General features: G+C 32.6%; 3 protein-coding genes across 3 annotated transcripts; all 3 read left to right on the forward strand.

Moving 5' to 3' along the window:
• The first annotated feature begins 89 nt into the window (after positions 1–89).
• On the forward strand, positions 90–1,381 carry LOC117124399 (intracellular protein transport protein USO1-like). The gene has a single exon (XM_033270632.1). It carries the CDS (start codon positions 385–387, stop codon positions 1,213–1,215), a length of 831 nt encoding a protein of 276 aa, XP_033126523.1. The 5' UTR covers positions 90–384; the 3' UTR covers positions 1,216–1,381.
• A 1,560-nt stretch (positions 1,382–2,941) lies between these two features.
• Positions 2,942–9,492, forward strand: LOC117124365 (golgin subfamily A member 6-like protein 22). Its single transcript, XM_033270588.1, has 4 exons — positions 2,942–3,145; positions 6,054–6,281; positions 6,921–6,986; positions 7,687–9,492. The coding sequence occupies exons 2-4, from the start codon at positions 6,167–6,169 to the stop codon at positions 8,787–8,789; spliced, it is 1,284 nt and encodes a 427-aa protein (XP_033126479.1). The 5' UTR covers positions 2,942–3,145; positions 6,054–6,166; the 3' UTR covers positions 8,790–9,492.
• Positions 9,493–13,230: 3,738 nt separating this feature from the next.
• On the forward strand, positions 13,231–16,782 carry LOC117124362 (golgin subfamily A member 6C-like). The gene is made up of 2 exons (XM_033270581.1): positions 13,231–13,437; positions 15,024–16,782. Exon 2 carries the CDS (start codon positions 15,191–15,193, stop codon positions 16,046–16,048), a length of 858 nt encoding a protein of 285 aa, XP_033126472.1. The 5' UTR covers positions 13,231–13,437; positions 15,024–15,190; the 3' UTR covers positions 16,049–16,782.
• The last annotated feature ends 54 nt before the right edge of the window (positions 16,783–16,836 follow it).

Raw genomic sequence — 16,836 nt, forward strand, 5'->3', positions numbered from 1 at the left:
CCTACAAAGAATTTAAAAAAAAAAGTGAACTGAGTTATGAATTGAAAAGACTAAATCTTTAGTAATATTAAGGTTTCAGTTCCATCTTTTATTGCTATATAAGCCATCGTTGATTGTATAATGGAATAAAAATAAATGGGATGAATGAAATAACCTTTCCTACGGATTTCATATTTTCTGATAGTAAGTTGTAAATGACAATTAATATTTAATCAAAAACAAAGTTTGTTTATTTTACTTTAGATAATAAAATGCAGACGATCAGTGAAAGTAAAAGTCTACATATTAATTATTTTTTTTAAATAGGTTTTTAAAGAATCGGTAAAAACTAACAGAATTCATCTTAGAAGTAATAAATTCAAGCAGAGGTGTGAGACAAGAATTATGGAGGTAATAAGAGAGAAAAGGAATGGATGTATTGCACAAGGAAACCAGGATGATAATTACTACAAACTGAAAGAAAAGGGAAAGAAGTTGATGTGCATTGAAGCTGAAGTAGAGGTCCCCCAACTTAAAGTTAATAAATTGGATGAAGATAATCATGAAGTGATGCTACAGGAATTTTGTGAAGATACTGAGGAATTAAAAATGACTATAAGAGAAAATAATAAGTCACTTTTGCTGTTGAACAATGAAATTAATATACGAGAAGACCTAATAAGTAAGAAAAATGAAGAAAATGCAATACTGCGTAATAATAATGAAACACTTGAAAAATCATTACGAGATAAAAAAATGGAAAATGAACAAATCAAAAATAAATTGAGTAGAAGTCAGGAGAATACACAAAATAAAGATATCTATATTTTGAACCTTCAGGAAAGGTTGCAAAATAATACGAATGAAAAGAAACTTCTTGAAGGGCATATAAAAGAAGTTGAAGAGCAAAATCAAAAGTTGATAAAGCAAATAGATGATAAAGATATTCTAATGACAGAAGATAAACAGAAAATTAAAGAACAAATGGATGAAATTATGGCAAATAAAAAGCTTCAGCAATCACAGATAATGAACGACAATCTGTATTTGTTCATCATTGTTATGCTCCTAATTTTGATATTTACAGGGATATTAATCTATCTGCTCTCTACTTATTCCTGGTATCATCCAGGTACTATCATAATGACGGCAGCAATTGGTATGATGATAATCAAATTGTTAATAACTGGTAAAGATATAAATATTTGGTATAACAAGTATAAGACTGAAAAGTAAAAACATTAAATCAAATCTGGCATAAGCATAAATAGATAGTTTACATTATAACAATGTGAAGACAGTTGAGAAAATAAAATACTTTCTGAAGAGAGAAATTTAGTATTTTGTCATAATTGTGAATTCATATTTGTCAGTATTTAATATTTGATGTTGCTGGTAGCTAAGAAAGGTATATGTGGTATGATATGTCATTATCCTGGTCTAACTTTTATATCTGCAGATATGTGGTATGTTTTGCAGGGAAGAGATAGTTTTAATCATTTTTGTCAGTAAAAAATAAATAAATAATATATAATTTATATAAATATATAAATGTGATAGATGATACTGATACAAGTTCTCCTAAACGCATCCATATAAAATACATACATGACTGCATTTATATAGCGCTATTTCATGAGTTCGCGCTCAACATGTTGACCACCATAATATAAGAGAACCTTTTTTGTTCTCTAAGGGTCTGTTCGAGTCTGAGCTATCCGGTATTTTGGACACCAACTATAGACTCTTGTCTGTCCTTAACAATATAAGAATAGCTAATATTACGACAGAGTGATGAATACTTCTGTAACTTATTATTAATAGATCAGCATACAAAAATAATTGTAATCATTATACTGGTAAATAGGCTTAGTAATTTGTTTTAATTATAAAATGAAATTTTAAAAAATATACATGGAAGAATAAGTGAAGAAATAGTGAATAGTGTCAGAAATATTTTAATTCATAATACTTAATTCAATATTACTAATTATTATTTTTATTATTATTATTATTATTAGTAATATACTATTATCATTAGTATTATTAGCCTTTTGTATTCTACACGTTTACAATATTTATGTATCCATTTGTCTTCTACCAGTAAGTGGCAAATTCTGTATAAATAAAACAAACAAACAAACAAACAAACAAACAAACATGGACTATAGAAACAGTAGTAAATATTGATTTAAATAGTTTAATAGAGTTTTAACACAATGTTACATAATTGGGGAGTTAGTGAAAATTTAAATATTGTCATATTCCATGCACATGAAATGTTAAATTATATTCTTAATGCTGACAGCTAAAACAACAAAGACAAAACCCCAATGGGGACCACAGTTCCTATTAACGTTACCTTTAATATTTAGAATGTTAAAGTGCTGTATTCGCAACTGTTGTTTTTGTTTCGTCAATTACTACTAACCTACTATTACTCTGGCTGAACAATTTGGGTTTTTACAGGATACAAACAGGACTAATTCAACCAAGTTTTGCAAAGCACTAGGGAACAACATAATGAAAACAGCCAGTAAACACATCCTACATCATCTTATGGTTGAATAAACCTACAGTAGTAACTTTAACTGACAGTAGGCCTACTGCATAAGACCATCTTTGCTCTCTTCTCAAGTATAATAGTTATTGATTTTCTTTTGAAGTTAGTATATTCTTTGTATAATGACAGCCTCTCAGTTTAATTAGGTTGTACCACTGTAAATGAGGTTTGTTAAAAATCATATGCCACAAAAAATCTATTTAATGACTAAACTATTTTTATTTAGCGATAAAGTAATATAGGAGTAACAGCATGCACAGAGATATGCATCAATCATTTAGATAAAATATTTCAATGTTATATAATGTAATTATGGCTTTCTATCACATTTTTACCTTCAAGAGTAAATTAGTACCGTTTGTTATTCTATTCTAGCACACTGGTATTTCCAATCGCGATTCGAAAATTCGAAAACGTCACACATCAAAGTCATTATTTCAAACACTTCATGTTCGGAAACATCATAAAGATATTATCTTCGGTACTTCAATAATTTTATTGGATAAAAAGACTGAGGATTTACAAATAAAGTGAAAAATTATAGTAGAAGTCAATGGTGTTGCTGTTGATGGTTTCTATTAAAAAAAACAACACATTTACCAGGTAAGTGGATTTAAATTCATCCCATTCCCACAAACAGGATCACATACTAAATTGAGTAATAAAAAAAATGTTTCTTACGATGTACCACCCAGGCAATATCCTTGGGATCTTTATAGGATATTTTTTTCTGTAGGGGAGTACAGTATAACACTGACAAATTAGGAAACAGCACTAAAAATCTAGACTTACTATGCCTGTTTGCAAAACAAAACATAGAGAAAACTGATTAAAATTATGAACACACATTTTTTTCCCCAGTACTATCAGAACTTGGAACACCCTACTACTACTAGTACACTCAGTTACAGCCCCCACTCTGGAAGCCTTGAGGGCTGGCAAAAACTGCTATAAAGTTGTAGCAAATTTTAGGAGCACTGTACAGCACTTTTAATGTCTTTTGCATCCTGGTGAATTTTGTCTTTCCTGCATCGCACATACTCTTAAGTTTCGACAAGACTCTATGTGGAGGAAAGCAGCCTATAAAGAAGGCAGCAAAAACTGTTTATGCATTTCATAGTAATATTTTGTTGTGCTTTAAAAAATGCAAATTGCATTACGTTTAACATTTTACTACCAGTTCTAAATGTCCTTTTTTGGCTAGATTGTTCCATTTTCATAGGCTGTGTATTGCTGTCTCGCAAAACCTGAACTTTCCAGCATTTCTGACTCTCTACCATGATACTGTACATCAGCCAACTCAATAGTATCAAGCATGAGACATGAGTCAAACACTCCATGGTTAATGCCACATCTGTGGATTTTTTTTGTCCACCAAATATTGTCCAAAACAATCTTTTTTATACAAGGATATTTTTAAATACTAATAAGTTAGAACTAGTGTTTGATATTTGGCAAAATTTTTCTCCAATATTTATTCTCATAGAAATTTTAAGTTTACCAAGAGCCCAATCACACTTAAATGTTACGTCGGCCCAGGGCCGCCTCGGTGCCGGCATTTTTTAAGTGTGAACAATCAATAAATGTTAAGCAGGCCCTGAGCCGACCTAACATTAGTCCGACTTTTGAGTCGGCTCGAGTCCCGCAATGTGGGATCTGGGCCGGCCCTGGGCCAACCCAACTTTATATCTGAACGTAAGCTGAACCTGAGCCGGCCCAAGTTCGCTCTGATTGCGCTCGAATTTGACATTTTATCTACCACAACATTCATTCGAACTGACTTGCGCAAAAAAACACCATTGAGAAATAAATTGTTAAGGAAATTGTAGAGTAAATTGTATTCAGTTGAACTATTGTTTTTGAATAAAAGTTGTTATATATATTAAAGGTCTCAATGCCTAACTAATTATTACTCACAGCCTCCGTGCGAAGCATAAGCATCATGAACCAAGTTGTAAAGGTGGGGAAATACCACGTGATACAAAGCTTACGCATGGGCACTTGGGCAGATGACATATGCTTTGACTTTCTTTTCTACAGTTGAATTCCAGTAGAGAAAAAATATATAAGCCTATTACAAGCTCAAAGACAGCCTGCTTTTTGTATAGCACACATTAATTTTCCAAAAATCAATAACATTGTATAGCGGTATCATTCTTTCTGGGAACGTCATCCTCACCAACCATGTGCGTTTTGTGGCGATGTTCGTGAAGCTACTCACGTGACCCCGAGGACCGAAGAAAATAATCGTTTGTTAATGTTATGAGCGAAGCTGATTCTAAAAAATTGTTTGTGAATGAATATAATATGGAAATAATTATTATTGCCAAATACTGTAGATAGATGTCGATGCTACTTATTCACAATCTGTGTCCAAACATTGACAGCAACCTTCAGTCTTACAGGCCTAAACAGTTTACAATATACAGGTATGGTAATCGCGAGTCTGGTTTTGCACAGAGTAAAGTCGAGCTGCGCTAATTATGGGCCTTGGTTATTATAATAATTATCGTCGCCATAATCATGAAGCAGAATGCTACGCTTAAAAAAATCGAAAAAGTATAAGGACAATATTTGAAATTTGTTCATGTTTCGCGCGAATTCCATGGGTTTATGCTAGGTTGTGATTTACCGTTCCACCATCATGTAATGCGATCGCCTCAAACTTCTGTTCTGCAATTCATCGACCCGGCCCAAAGGAGACGTGTGAACGTTCGTAAGGCGACCCTGGGCCGACTTAACTGTGAATAACTGTGAACAGGAAAATTTGTTTGAGTTGGCCTTGAGTCGACCTTATTTAAGGCGGCCTTGGGCCGACCCGGCCTAATAAGTGTGATTGGGCTCTAAGATGCTGATTCTCTGCAGTGGCATTTATGCTATTAGCACATAATTTTCAATTCTGACAAATACAATGTTTGCCTGAGCTGGTCGCATATTTGAAAACCGTTGTTATTTGACCACATTTAATCATGTTTCTAGTTATACTATAGAAGCAATAACGTCTTTACAAATCTCTATATTAGGAAATAAAATGAATGGAGTTTATATTTTTTTCAATACTGTATCTCAGTTTTAATTTATAATTAATATAATTATTGTTTGATACATTTACCTCTAATTTTACATTGTATTCTATTTTGTATTGAATGTCCAAATGATCAGCTTCAGCTGGTTAGACCACCCTTGCAAATCACTGTTGAAATAATAATCTTTGTCAGTGAATATGCATTTTCTCAATACCATTTGCAAACAATCTAAGCATATAATCGTCTCTCAATTATATTTACAAATATAAAGTGAATATGTCTTTTGTGTATTAAAGCTTATTTGGACAGTAAAAGGCAGATGACTCTCTAGGGTAAAACATAGATTCCAAAAAAAAAAATATTGAAACAAAGTGAAAACAGTACTATACCATATTGACCCCAGGCACTTATTGACAAGGGTCAATATTTGCCACACAACAGGTCTGCATAAATTAAAGGCTAATCACTTTTGCTATTTTTCACAGATTTAAAGATGTCAGCAAAACCCAAAGCAACAAAGATGGAATGAAGGAGAAAGGAAAGGGAAAATATCATTGAAAAAATAAACAAGCAACTGAAATACAACAATGCTGAAAATATGGAAGATGGATTAGAAGAAAACGTTTTCAGGGATATTAATGAGGTTTCCAAATGTTATGTGAAAGAAAAGAATAAGTCAAGGGAACTTGTGACAAATGAAATGAAGTTTCTAAGTTAGTAAAACACAATTTAATAAAAAAAAATCATTCAGATAATATTCAACAAATGTTTCATAACATTAGGAATATGGGAATACATTAGTGTGAGGATATTCTAATACAGAAATCATATTACAAGATAATTATGTTAAAAAAAATGTCCATGTATAAGCAGGCTGACAGTGTATGATGACAAAACTGCAGCATACCCTCAAGAAATTGATGGAATCGCCTGTCCTATTTAGGTACATTATTTTCCTGAATACTGGCTGAATACAAGTAGCAATTCCATTATTTTCTCCTATGATCGAGAGAAAATAATTGAATTTCCACAAACTTGACCTTGTCCTTTGATTTTTCCAACATTCCACTAGATTTTATGATGATCCATTACTTAGTTTTTGGTAACCTTGCTAACAGACAGATAGCAGTTAATACATAACATCCCTGTGGGAGGTAATATTTGCTTATTTAATTATTACATTTTACTACACACTAAATATAAAGTTTAAGGTGACCATAATATTTGAGCTCTGTTTACTGTATAAGATTTACCCACCAGTTAAACTTAAAAACTTGCCTATAATATTTCAAATCTAAATTTCCCTTCTAGAAATTTGTATCGTAACTCCTATTCTGGGCCCCTCTTTTCAGGACAAAAGTTAAAAGAAAATATTCGACCCGAATTTTTCAGTAACTGGAAAGAATTATCATACTGTGGTAAGTATTTAATATCTATATTAACTATTCCTAAAAGATTAAAAGCATTGCCTTAAATATACACTACTGTTATTTCTAAACAATAAACAGTTTTGAACAACATTGACTAAAAAAAAAATAACCATAATATTGGTTTATTTAAATATAATTATTAAATATAATAGTACATTATGTATTTGTATGTTTACACAATGTACAGACATACATGTATTTCCAAAGACTTGTACTTACATATATATTTTTTTAATGCATCATCATTAATCGCTATCTCCGCCTACGATAGAATGCACACTAACATGCGTTATTTGTTTCCACAGTTCTCTGTCTTTGACAAGCATGTTAAGAGAAATTATATTGTGGCTATTCCATGCTATGATATTATCTTTCCACCTTTTAGGTTGCCGACCCCTATTTCTCTTTCCATTAATCTTGCCTTCCAAACAGATTGCTGACAATCCATTCGTTTAGTGTGCCCAAACATTTTGAGTACTTTACTCTTGATAACAGAGGTGATTAATCGTAAATGCATTATTCTGTCTCAGATTACCAATTCTGACATTCTGATATTTAATGCATTGCTCCCATTAAAATACTAAAAACATTGTATTCCAAAATAAAAATTTAAAAGTAAAATTTACACTGCCTGGTAGTTAAATGTTAAATTTTTTAAATGCTTGTTTATCCTGCTCTATAAATATAGGTAATCTGTTTTGGAGTGATGAGTTTACAAACCACACATTACAGGCACGAAAACGGGAGGAGGAGGAGAAGGATAACAAATTCACAGAAGCAATGAAAAGAAAGACTGAGGAAATGGTCACAAAATTTAAAAAAATGAAAGACAAAATAGAATGCTTGGAAGGTGAAAATAATGATTTACAGTTCAAGGTTAAAAATCAAGAACACATTAATACTCGGCAAATGCTTGAAATTGAAAGACTATCAAGTGAAAATGAGAGCTTGAATATACAATACAATGAGTTACAAATACAGGAAATTGATGAACAAGAAAGACAGACAACAAAGTTCTATGATAAAATCTCAAACCTACGCAAAGAGACACAAAATCTACACGAAGAACAACAAGAATTGGAGAAAAAAATTACAGATAAAGACAGAGAAATTCGAGGCCTCAAAAATGAATTGAAGAATGATTCAAGGAATATGAAAGGTAAAGAAGAGGAAATTTCTACATTGAGGAAAGAAATTAATGCTATAATGGAAGAAAGACAAGACCTAATTGAAAAGATCAAGAAAATGAAAGAACAGATGAGACAAAAGGATGAGAAGAAGGAACAAGAAATTAGACAACTAACTGAGAAAATAAACATTCTGGATAAAAAGTCTAAGGAAAAACAAGAAATGCTCCATGATTGTGAAGAAGGCAAGAAGGATCTAAGTGACAGGATTAAGGAGTTGGAGAACCAAATCAAAGCTATAGAAAAGTACATTAACGAGCTAAAGATTGATGCAGAGAAAACTATAGAAAAAATACAACACAATGAACAATTGAGGCAAACAAGCTACAAAAATAGTGAATTTGACACTACCACCACTCTGGAGATGAGAGAAAGGGATGAGAAGAAGGTAGAAGACATAAAAAAATTAATGGAGCAAATAAGGAATCTGTGTCTGGATGAAAAGCATGTTTGTGAAGAAGACAAGAAGGAAACGATTAAGAAATTGGAGGACCAGATAACAGATATAGTACGAACAAGCCAAATGGCCGAGCGGTTAAGACAAGGGCATCGTAACCAAAGCCAACAAAATCGGCAAAGGTTGGCGGCCAGCTCGCTCGTATAATTGTAGTTGTGGAACAAATTCTTCTGGAATACGGACTATACACTGAGGCCCAGTGTACACAAAATGTTCTTGTGCACTTTAAAGAACCCAGTACATCTGTTTAGATGATAAAGGGGTTACCCCGGTGTACTGGACACTTGACCCCTGTCATGGACAGATGAAAGTGCACTGGTTTACTGGCTGCTGAGGAAATGAAGTGACCCTTAGGGGAGGCGAAAATTATTGAACAGTGTAACATCTAGTCCTATTGCACATGTCAAGCAGTCCACGTATCAAGCGCCATGAGCATCTAGTTTGATGGATACCGGCGCTATACGAATCTATGCTTTTATAATTATTATTATTAGTAGTAGTACAATCAATCTGCCAAATGATTTCAACTGTATTGTACTTCCTGTAGAACCCTACAACAACATATTAAAAATCTAAAGAAAAAAAAACATTTAGTGGAAGTCACTTTAAATTGCTTTTGGTGTCAAATTTTTCAGAATGTGTATATTCCTATTCAGTCTCATGGGAAATGTGGTCTGAACATTATTAAGGCTACAGTCACACTTGAGTCTCAAGCCTGGCTTGGCTCACCGCGGGTGAGATTTCAAGCCAGGCTCGAAATTCTGGGTCGGTCACACTACCTGAATTTAGTTGGATTGACCTCCAAATTAGGAAAGCCGAAACAGGAAGTTAGAGTGCCGCCACAATCAAAATACCGGCCTAGGCTCGAGTGTAATAATAATAATAATTTTGACTTATATAGCGCATTATGCTAAAGCCTCAATGCGCTTAACAGTAAAAATAAAATTCGGGGAAAAAAAATTAAGAAAAATACAAGCTAAAAAGGTGAGTTTTTAAAGCTGCCTTAAAATCATCAATGGAAGTTGCCTGTCGGATTGCAAGCAATGGACTGTCTTGTATCCCTGAGTATTTGATTCATTTAATAATGCCTCCAACAGAATCGAGGTACTGTATTGGCTAAATCATACTTAACGTGAACTGTACAACATGGAACATTGAACAGGTTTCCGTATAGTTGAAGTAACATTTAACTTTTGTCATTTGCTACTTAAGGTCAGGCTCCGGAAGAAAAAAATTTTTGATATGTTGTAGAACTGATTTTTCTAAGACAGAAAAAAGTTGTTTGACGAAAAACTGGGGAACGGTGAATGAGATACAGATTTTTTAATATTTAAAAACTGGGGGAAAAAGGGGCCTAACTGCCCATTTTTACACATTATTCCCCCAGTTTTTAAACATATCAAAATTTTTTTTTCCTCCGGAGCCTGACTTTAAAATATTTTTGGAGCATTGTGTTTTATTAATGATAGGCTGCATGAGATATTGATTAATTCCATGCATAGAATAGTTTGCATGATATTTCTATAAACTTATGCTGTTATGAATGAAATGATTTTCATGATATACTAATTGAATCCATGCATTATATAGTTTGCATGATATTCATAATTCTATGATAACTTATGTTGTTATGAATGAAATAATTTGCATGATATACTATATGATTTTATTTTTCAGTATTTTTTAAAATTGAATTATAAAAAAAAATAGTTGTAGAAACAAATAGGTATGCAGCTACATTACTAGGAACAGTTGCATCTGAACATAGTCGACTATGGTATGATACAACTATTGAAGAAATGAAAGCATTTATTGCTTTAGTTTTAGTTTTTTAGATCGTCGTAGCAGTTACAATAAACATTGGTCTACAGATTGGATGTTGGAGTAACAAGGTCAAAAATCTATAATGTCAAAGAACAGATTTTTTTTATTACTTAAGTGTTTACATCTTGTAAATAATAAACCTTATTCATGATAAATTGTTGAAGTGCAGATCATTTACTGACCAAATAATATCAACGTTTCAAAGGGCATTCCATGCTTTTCGAGAGGTATCCGTTGATGAATCGATAGTTGCTTTCAAAGGACGCTTCAATTTCATGACATATAAACTAAAACCTCATAAGTGGGGGATGATGACGTGGACTCTTGAGGATACTAGAACAGGCTACATATTTAATTGGAATTTGTATTGTAAAACAAGAAATACAAATATTGAAATTGTAAAGCGCATTTGCGAGCCACTTTATGGACAACCACATCATGTATACATGGATAACTATTTTTCCTCACTAACTTTCTTCGAACAATTCGAAGCTGAGCGATTAGTTGCGTATGTGGAATACTAAAAAAGAACAGGACTGACATTCATAATGAAATCAAACAAGCCACACAGGAGGTTGAGGAAGAAGCGATAAAAGCTACAGATGGGAACACATTTTATTTTGCTTGGATGTTTTAAACATCAGGTTGCACCTCCCAAACTCTGTCCGCTGATTGGTTAATTTTTTTCGTGGGGTCATGGATGGACAAACGTGCTTGGCTGTGATGACGTCAGATCACCCAAAGTTACATAGTGCGTGACAGCTTCCTGACAGGAACAAGACTGATAAATTTTGAATTAAACAAGTTTATTAAAAACAAATACGAAACCCTTAAAGTTTTGTTTTAGAGTCAAATCTAAATAAATCTTATAAATTTAAATTTCATTCTGTACAAATTTGGTTTTGGTTTAGCGTGAAATTTGGTTTTCTGGGCATTCCGAATTTGGAGATTCCACTGTACAATATTTTGATTGGTTAAAAAGATGCAAGACTGACTTTTCCCCAAAGGTTAAATCCACAAATCGACATCACATCACCTAAGAACTTCTCTAAGCGGTTGGCAATGTATGTAAGTGCGTGGATGATACCTCAGAAACTAGCTTAAACTTGCACAAAATCTGTGAAAAATTTGGCCCTTATTTCCCAAAATGCGCTGACGGATTTCTTTGCGCAGAGGATAGACCTAGGCCAGGATAGCTAGGCCTAGGATGAACCGATCTATAGGTGTGTTATTATACAGATATTACCTGCTTAGAGGTGTAATATAACATTTGATATCCCCGAGGGAATTATACTTTTTCGAAGGATTAGTCCTGAGAAAAAACATAATTCCCAAGGGGATATCAAATGTTATTATTACACCGATAGAAAAGGCAATATCTGTTATATTACATAGCCAAAATTACTCCTCTAAAAAGCAAATATTATTGGGAGGCGCTGGCCGTTTTATTCTTCAACAATGTTAAGCGGAAATTATTTTAAATTATTATTTTTAGGTAAAAAGTGCACTGCACGCAATCTGTATTGTAAGAGCGAATGATTACATTCCAGACATAACAATTTCGTAAAGCCTATTTACTTACAATGTGGTATGCCTTCCAAAACCAGCATCAATGGCCAAAAATAATACAAATTTACTTTTCAATTTATCCACATTCTCTCCATTTTTAAAGCTTTAAAATGATGTGTCATAGCCGAATGACATATTATTGCTCAAATTTTGAAAAATAATATGGCTTCACTATTATACTAAAGCCTTGCTTCCCAAATTTTGTCTCTGGAACCAGGTGTGATCTCTCACACTCACCACAATCCATCTAATAATTTGATAGTAAGTTGCACATCGATCATTAACCCACCCCAAATTTTATGTTTTACATTTAACAAGAAATATTTCCTGTAAGAAAACGCGACAACACTTTTACCTTATGACTGGTTTGTATTTTGAATCTTAATAAATTATTAACGTATACTTGAGGATGACCAATATCATCTTCAATGCATTTCTTTTATGATATGACACATAAACATCCGCATTGATTAGTTCAAATTCCCACTCCTTCGTAGTACCGCTACCTACGGTTTCTTAATGATTTCCTCTTGATCGTAGCAGTCTAAAGGTGTGGCACGAAAAAAGACTACTTGACATTGGTATTATAGCCATTTTTGTTTATGGGAAATTTCAGACTAAGGACCACCCATATTAACCCACCACCATGGTTGGGGCTGAGGTAAGCAATTTTATGATTATGGCACCATCTACATGCCCGGAGATGCACTCTCAGACTTTGAATACAATTTTCTCTTTTTTCTTAGTTTCAACCATATGGTTACTATAATTGTACCAACACAATACAGAGATGATATTTTAGTTGTATTAATGTTTGCATCTTCAGTCGTCACACATTTGAAAATTATTTGGATAATACTATTCTTAGTTTTAAATTTATTTCTAATAAATATAAATAGTGTTTAAACAGTGGAAAGCTTAGATTTACACAATTATGCTGTGGTGAATGACAGCAGAAAAATAATTGCCGCCATACAAATTTATAGATATCCATTATAGGCATATAGTATAAAATATTGCTCTAATGAGTGTTCACCTAAAAAAATCTGTTTTTAAGTCATCAGATCTGTTAAACTTTACATCATCTGTAAATGAGCACATGAATTGTGTTTTAATTGCAAACCTGCCTGCGACCCACTTTTGGGCATACCTAGTTTGGGAAGTGTGGTCTTACCGCTAATTCACGGAAGGAAATGCCTAATACAGGATGGGAATGTATACAAGCCTGCACAGAGAGAGTATACTGTAGGACAGTCACAAACTGGTTTTTCCAAACCATCTTGATATCATCAAATAAAATTATTGAGGAAACTTTTGAATTCAAGGTGGAAAATAGGAAAAATTTGGAATATGTGTTAATTGTCAAAGAGTTATTTACACATTTGTTATAAAATCATTGCAGGTAAGTGGACTTCAGTTCAGTATTGACTCCTAACACTAGGCTAACTTTTACATATGGATCCATTTTTTTCTTACTGTATGTATCAAGTATCTTAGAACTACGGCAGGCAATTCATGGGTCATGACACGTTTGGGTCGTGAAGTTTTATAGAAGGGCGTCAGGTCGTATCTGGATTTAAAGTAAATATATAAACAATTGTTTGAATATTGTTTTGATGTTTTTCTCAAGATTTTTTTTTGTGATAGTTGTGAAGAATCTTATTTTGCTTATGTCTTCTTACAATTCAATTAAGTTTGCAATAATTTGGATAATAAAACCAGAAATTAAAGAATAATGTTACAAACCTAAACCAAATCAGAAAGCAGTAACAAAAAAAAAACAAAAAAAACCACATTGATCTCAACCAAAGGATACAATTTCATCTTTTTTATCAAATGATGACTCTTCTGTATTTTTTACATACTGCTCTACTTTACGTTCGCTAAGAATTTTGTTTAATAACTGAATACCAACAAATTGTCCCCTACCCACTTTCCAACTGCAAGAAATTTCATAATCAAGAATACCTTATAGCTAAAAATATTGACGCAATAAAAACATAATTGGTGTTTTGTAGAACCATGTACTTACCATACACATAATTTCTTACAAAATAATGTTGCTGCGACCTTAAGTTAACATCAGTTTCTGTCATAACAAAACTACAACGTTCACAAAATAAACAAAATTGATAATTTTTAAACGATAAGTCACTTTTATTGGGCACTACCTCATTTTAATAGACCTACCATACTTTTAATTATTACAAATTGTATTTCTACCTTCTTTTTTATGTTTGTTTCAATTGTTGTTTAGTATATTTTTTCTATGCCTAATCAATAAAAATAATCCAGTTCAGCCAATTATATCAAGAACAATCTTTCATGAAAGAAAAGTGACCCCTAAACTTATTAGTAGTGTCCCAATTGAGATGTTCTACTGAGTGTCATCTCTGGACTTTTCCAAGAGGTTGCATATCATTCAAAGTCCAAGGAAATTTTAAAAATGGGTCTCGTGGAAAAGTGTGGGAATGATTTTTGGGCCTTACGGGATAAAAGGTTGCCTTAGAGACTTAAAAAAAAAATACAATTATCTAATTATTATAATCATCAAACACCTTAACTGTAATTGTCCTTCTTGTATATCTGGAACCTCCTCTATTTATTTAAAATGACTAGCTTTTAAGAAGTCCTATGAATTTTTGAAGGCAATAAATAAATTACATTAAATTGAAGTAGGTTTTTTGATGAATTTTTTTTCAGTTTTTATAAAAATTTTGATTTTGCCTCCCTGACATTAAATATTAAAAATATACCATCTTTATATAAAAAAAATGTTTTATCTAGAAATGCAAGGTACTGAAAAAGATGTAAAAATAAATTAAAATTAATAGTTAAACAAAAGAAATAGGAAAATATTTGCAGCAGCAGCTCCAATACTATATTTTGTATAGTAAAAGGAGATGATCTGTAGATATAAACAGGCTAAACTAACTCTATTTTTCATAACTTTAAAAGTACTATCTATAACTTCATCATTTTCAACAGACAACTTGTACTAAATCCAAGTAGAGTGCATGAAACAAGAAGATATGGATGAATTTAAAATTACTATGGAGGGAGAACCAAGAAAAATAAAGTGAAAGAGGAAAGAAGAAAACGGAAGCATTCTACCACCCAAAGTTCATGAACTGTAAGAAAATGAGCATGAAATAATGGAACAAAAGATTTTTGTAGATATGGATGAACTTAAAAAAAACGTTCATGAATTGAAAGAAAACGAAAAAATGGAACGGAACCCTGGTGGTGATGATATAAAAGAAGTTAAAGTTACTCTGGAAGAAGAGCCAAGAAAAAGTCATTTTGAAGAAGAGCCATTGAGATGGGATGGAAACAGAAGAATTTCTCAAAGGAACCAGAATGATAATCAATTCAAACTGATACTGGAACGCATTGAATCTGAGAAGCTGGTCCTTCAAACAAAAGTTCAAGAACAAAAAGAACTGATAAAGACTCTGCAAAATGATCGTAAAAAAATGCAACAGAAATTATCTGAAAATAATGAAAAATTAAAAAAATTGAATGATGATGAGAATGAGTTTATAAAATGTCAGGTAAACGAAATTGAGGAAAGGGAAAAGGTAATAAGTAAGATAAATGAGGAAAACTTATGCCTTCAAAAAAAAATAAAAGAATGTGAAAAATTATTAAGAGACAAAAATTGGGAAATAAATAATATGAACATTAAATTGAGTAAAATTCAAAATAGGTATACTAACGAAGAAAACTTTGATAGGAGTGCTGAAGGAAAACAAAAGGATAATGAGGATCTAGGAGCTCTAAGGTTTAACAAAGAATTAAATGAAGATGAAATATTAGGAGACAATGAAGAAAAAGACAAACAGCTACTACAGGAAAAATATACTTTAGCTGTATATATACAAGAGCTTAAAAAAAACATACGCAAAAAGAACAAAATGATTACATGTGGAGTGACAGTCATCATACTCATGACAGTATGTATGTTCATTATGATCTTATTTCTGCTCTATATTGCACTACACTATTATTAGATTTAAAAACATTTGGGAGATTTTTTGCAAGCTTTTCATACCTCCATCAGCATTGCAGTAGTTACTAGAGCAGTCAATCCATTTTGCTGCCTAAAGTCGGTTTTCCACTAGGCGAATTTATTTGAGCGAATCGAAGGCGTCGTTTCAGTTCCTGAGCTCTGAATGGCTGCGCATTTTTTTGCCTCGCAAAAAGTAGAAACTGTTCGAGCTACCAATTTTCGCTGAAGCGAAAACTCCGATAGAAATGTGAATGCACATGTACATGAACGACGTCTTCGATTTGCGTGAATATATGGTGGGCGATTCCATTATTTTCGGCACTGTGCCTGAATTCAGAACAATAAACAGGCCATGTATGATGAGTGATTCCATTATTTTCTTTTATGCTTGAGGTTAAAAAATCAAATTTCTGTGAGTTTGACCTTGTCTTTTGAACTTATTCCAAAATTTAATCATCTCTTTCTTAAATTATTATGTACCATTCCACTAAATTGTTACGAACCATTCCTTAGTTTTAGTGTAATCTTGCTAACAGATAGACAGTGGTGAATGCATGACCTTCTTTAGCAGAGGTAATACGCTTATTTCCTTGTAGGTGCAATGTAGTGATAAAAGCTATTGTATATGCGTAGTAAAGTAGCTCACAAGTCATGCAATCATAGTGAATGTAGGACATAAACCACCCAGGACATAAACCACCCAGGACATAAACCACCCAATTGGAATATACCATTGTTAAAGTGGGTGGGCAACAGGGTGAACAATGTTGGGTGGTCTTGCTTTTATCT

The sequence above is a fragment of the Anneissia japonica genome, unplaced genomic scaffold, assembly GCF_011630105.1.
Source record: "Anneissia japonica isolate Jap-2015-1 unplaced genomic scaffold, ASM1163010v1 scaffold750_len1593409_cov174, whole genome shotgun sequence".
Taxonomy (NCBI): domain Eukaryota; kingdom Metazoa; phylum Echinodermata; class Crinoidea; order Comatulida; family Comatulidae; genus Anneissia; species Anneissia japonica.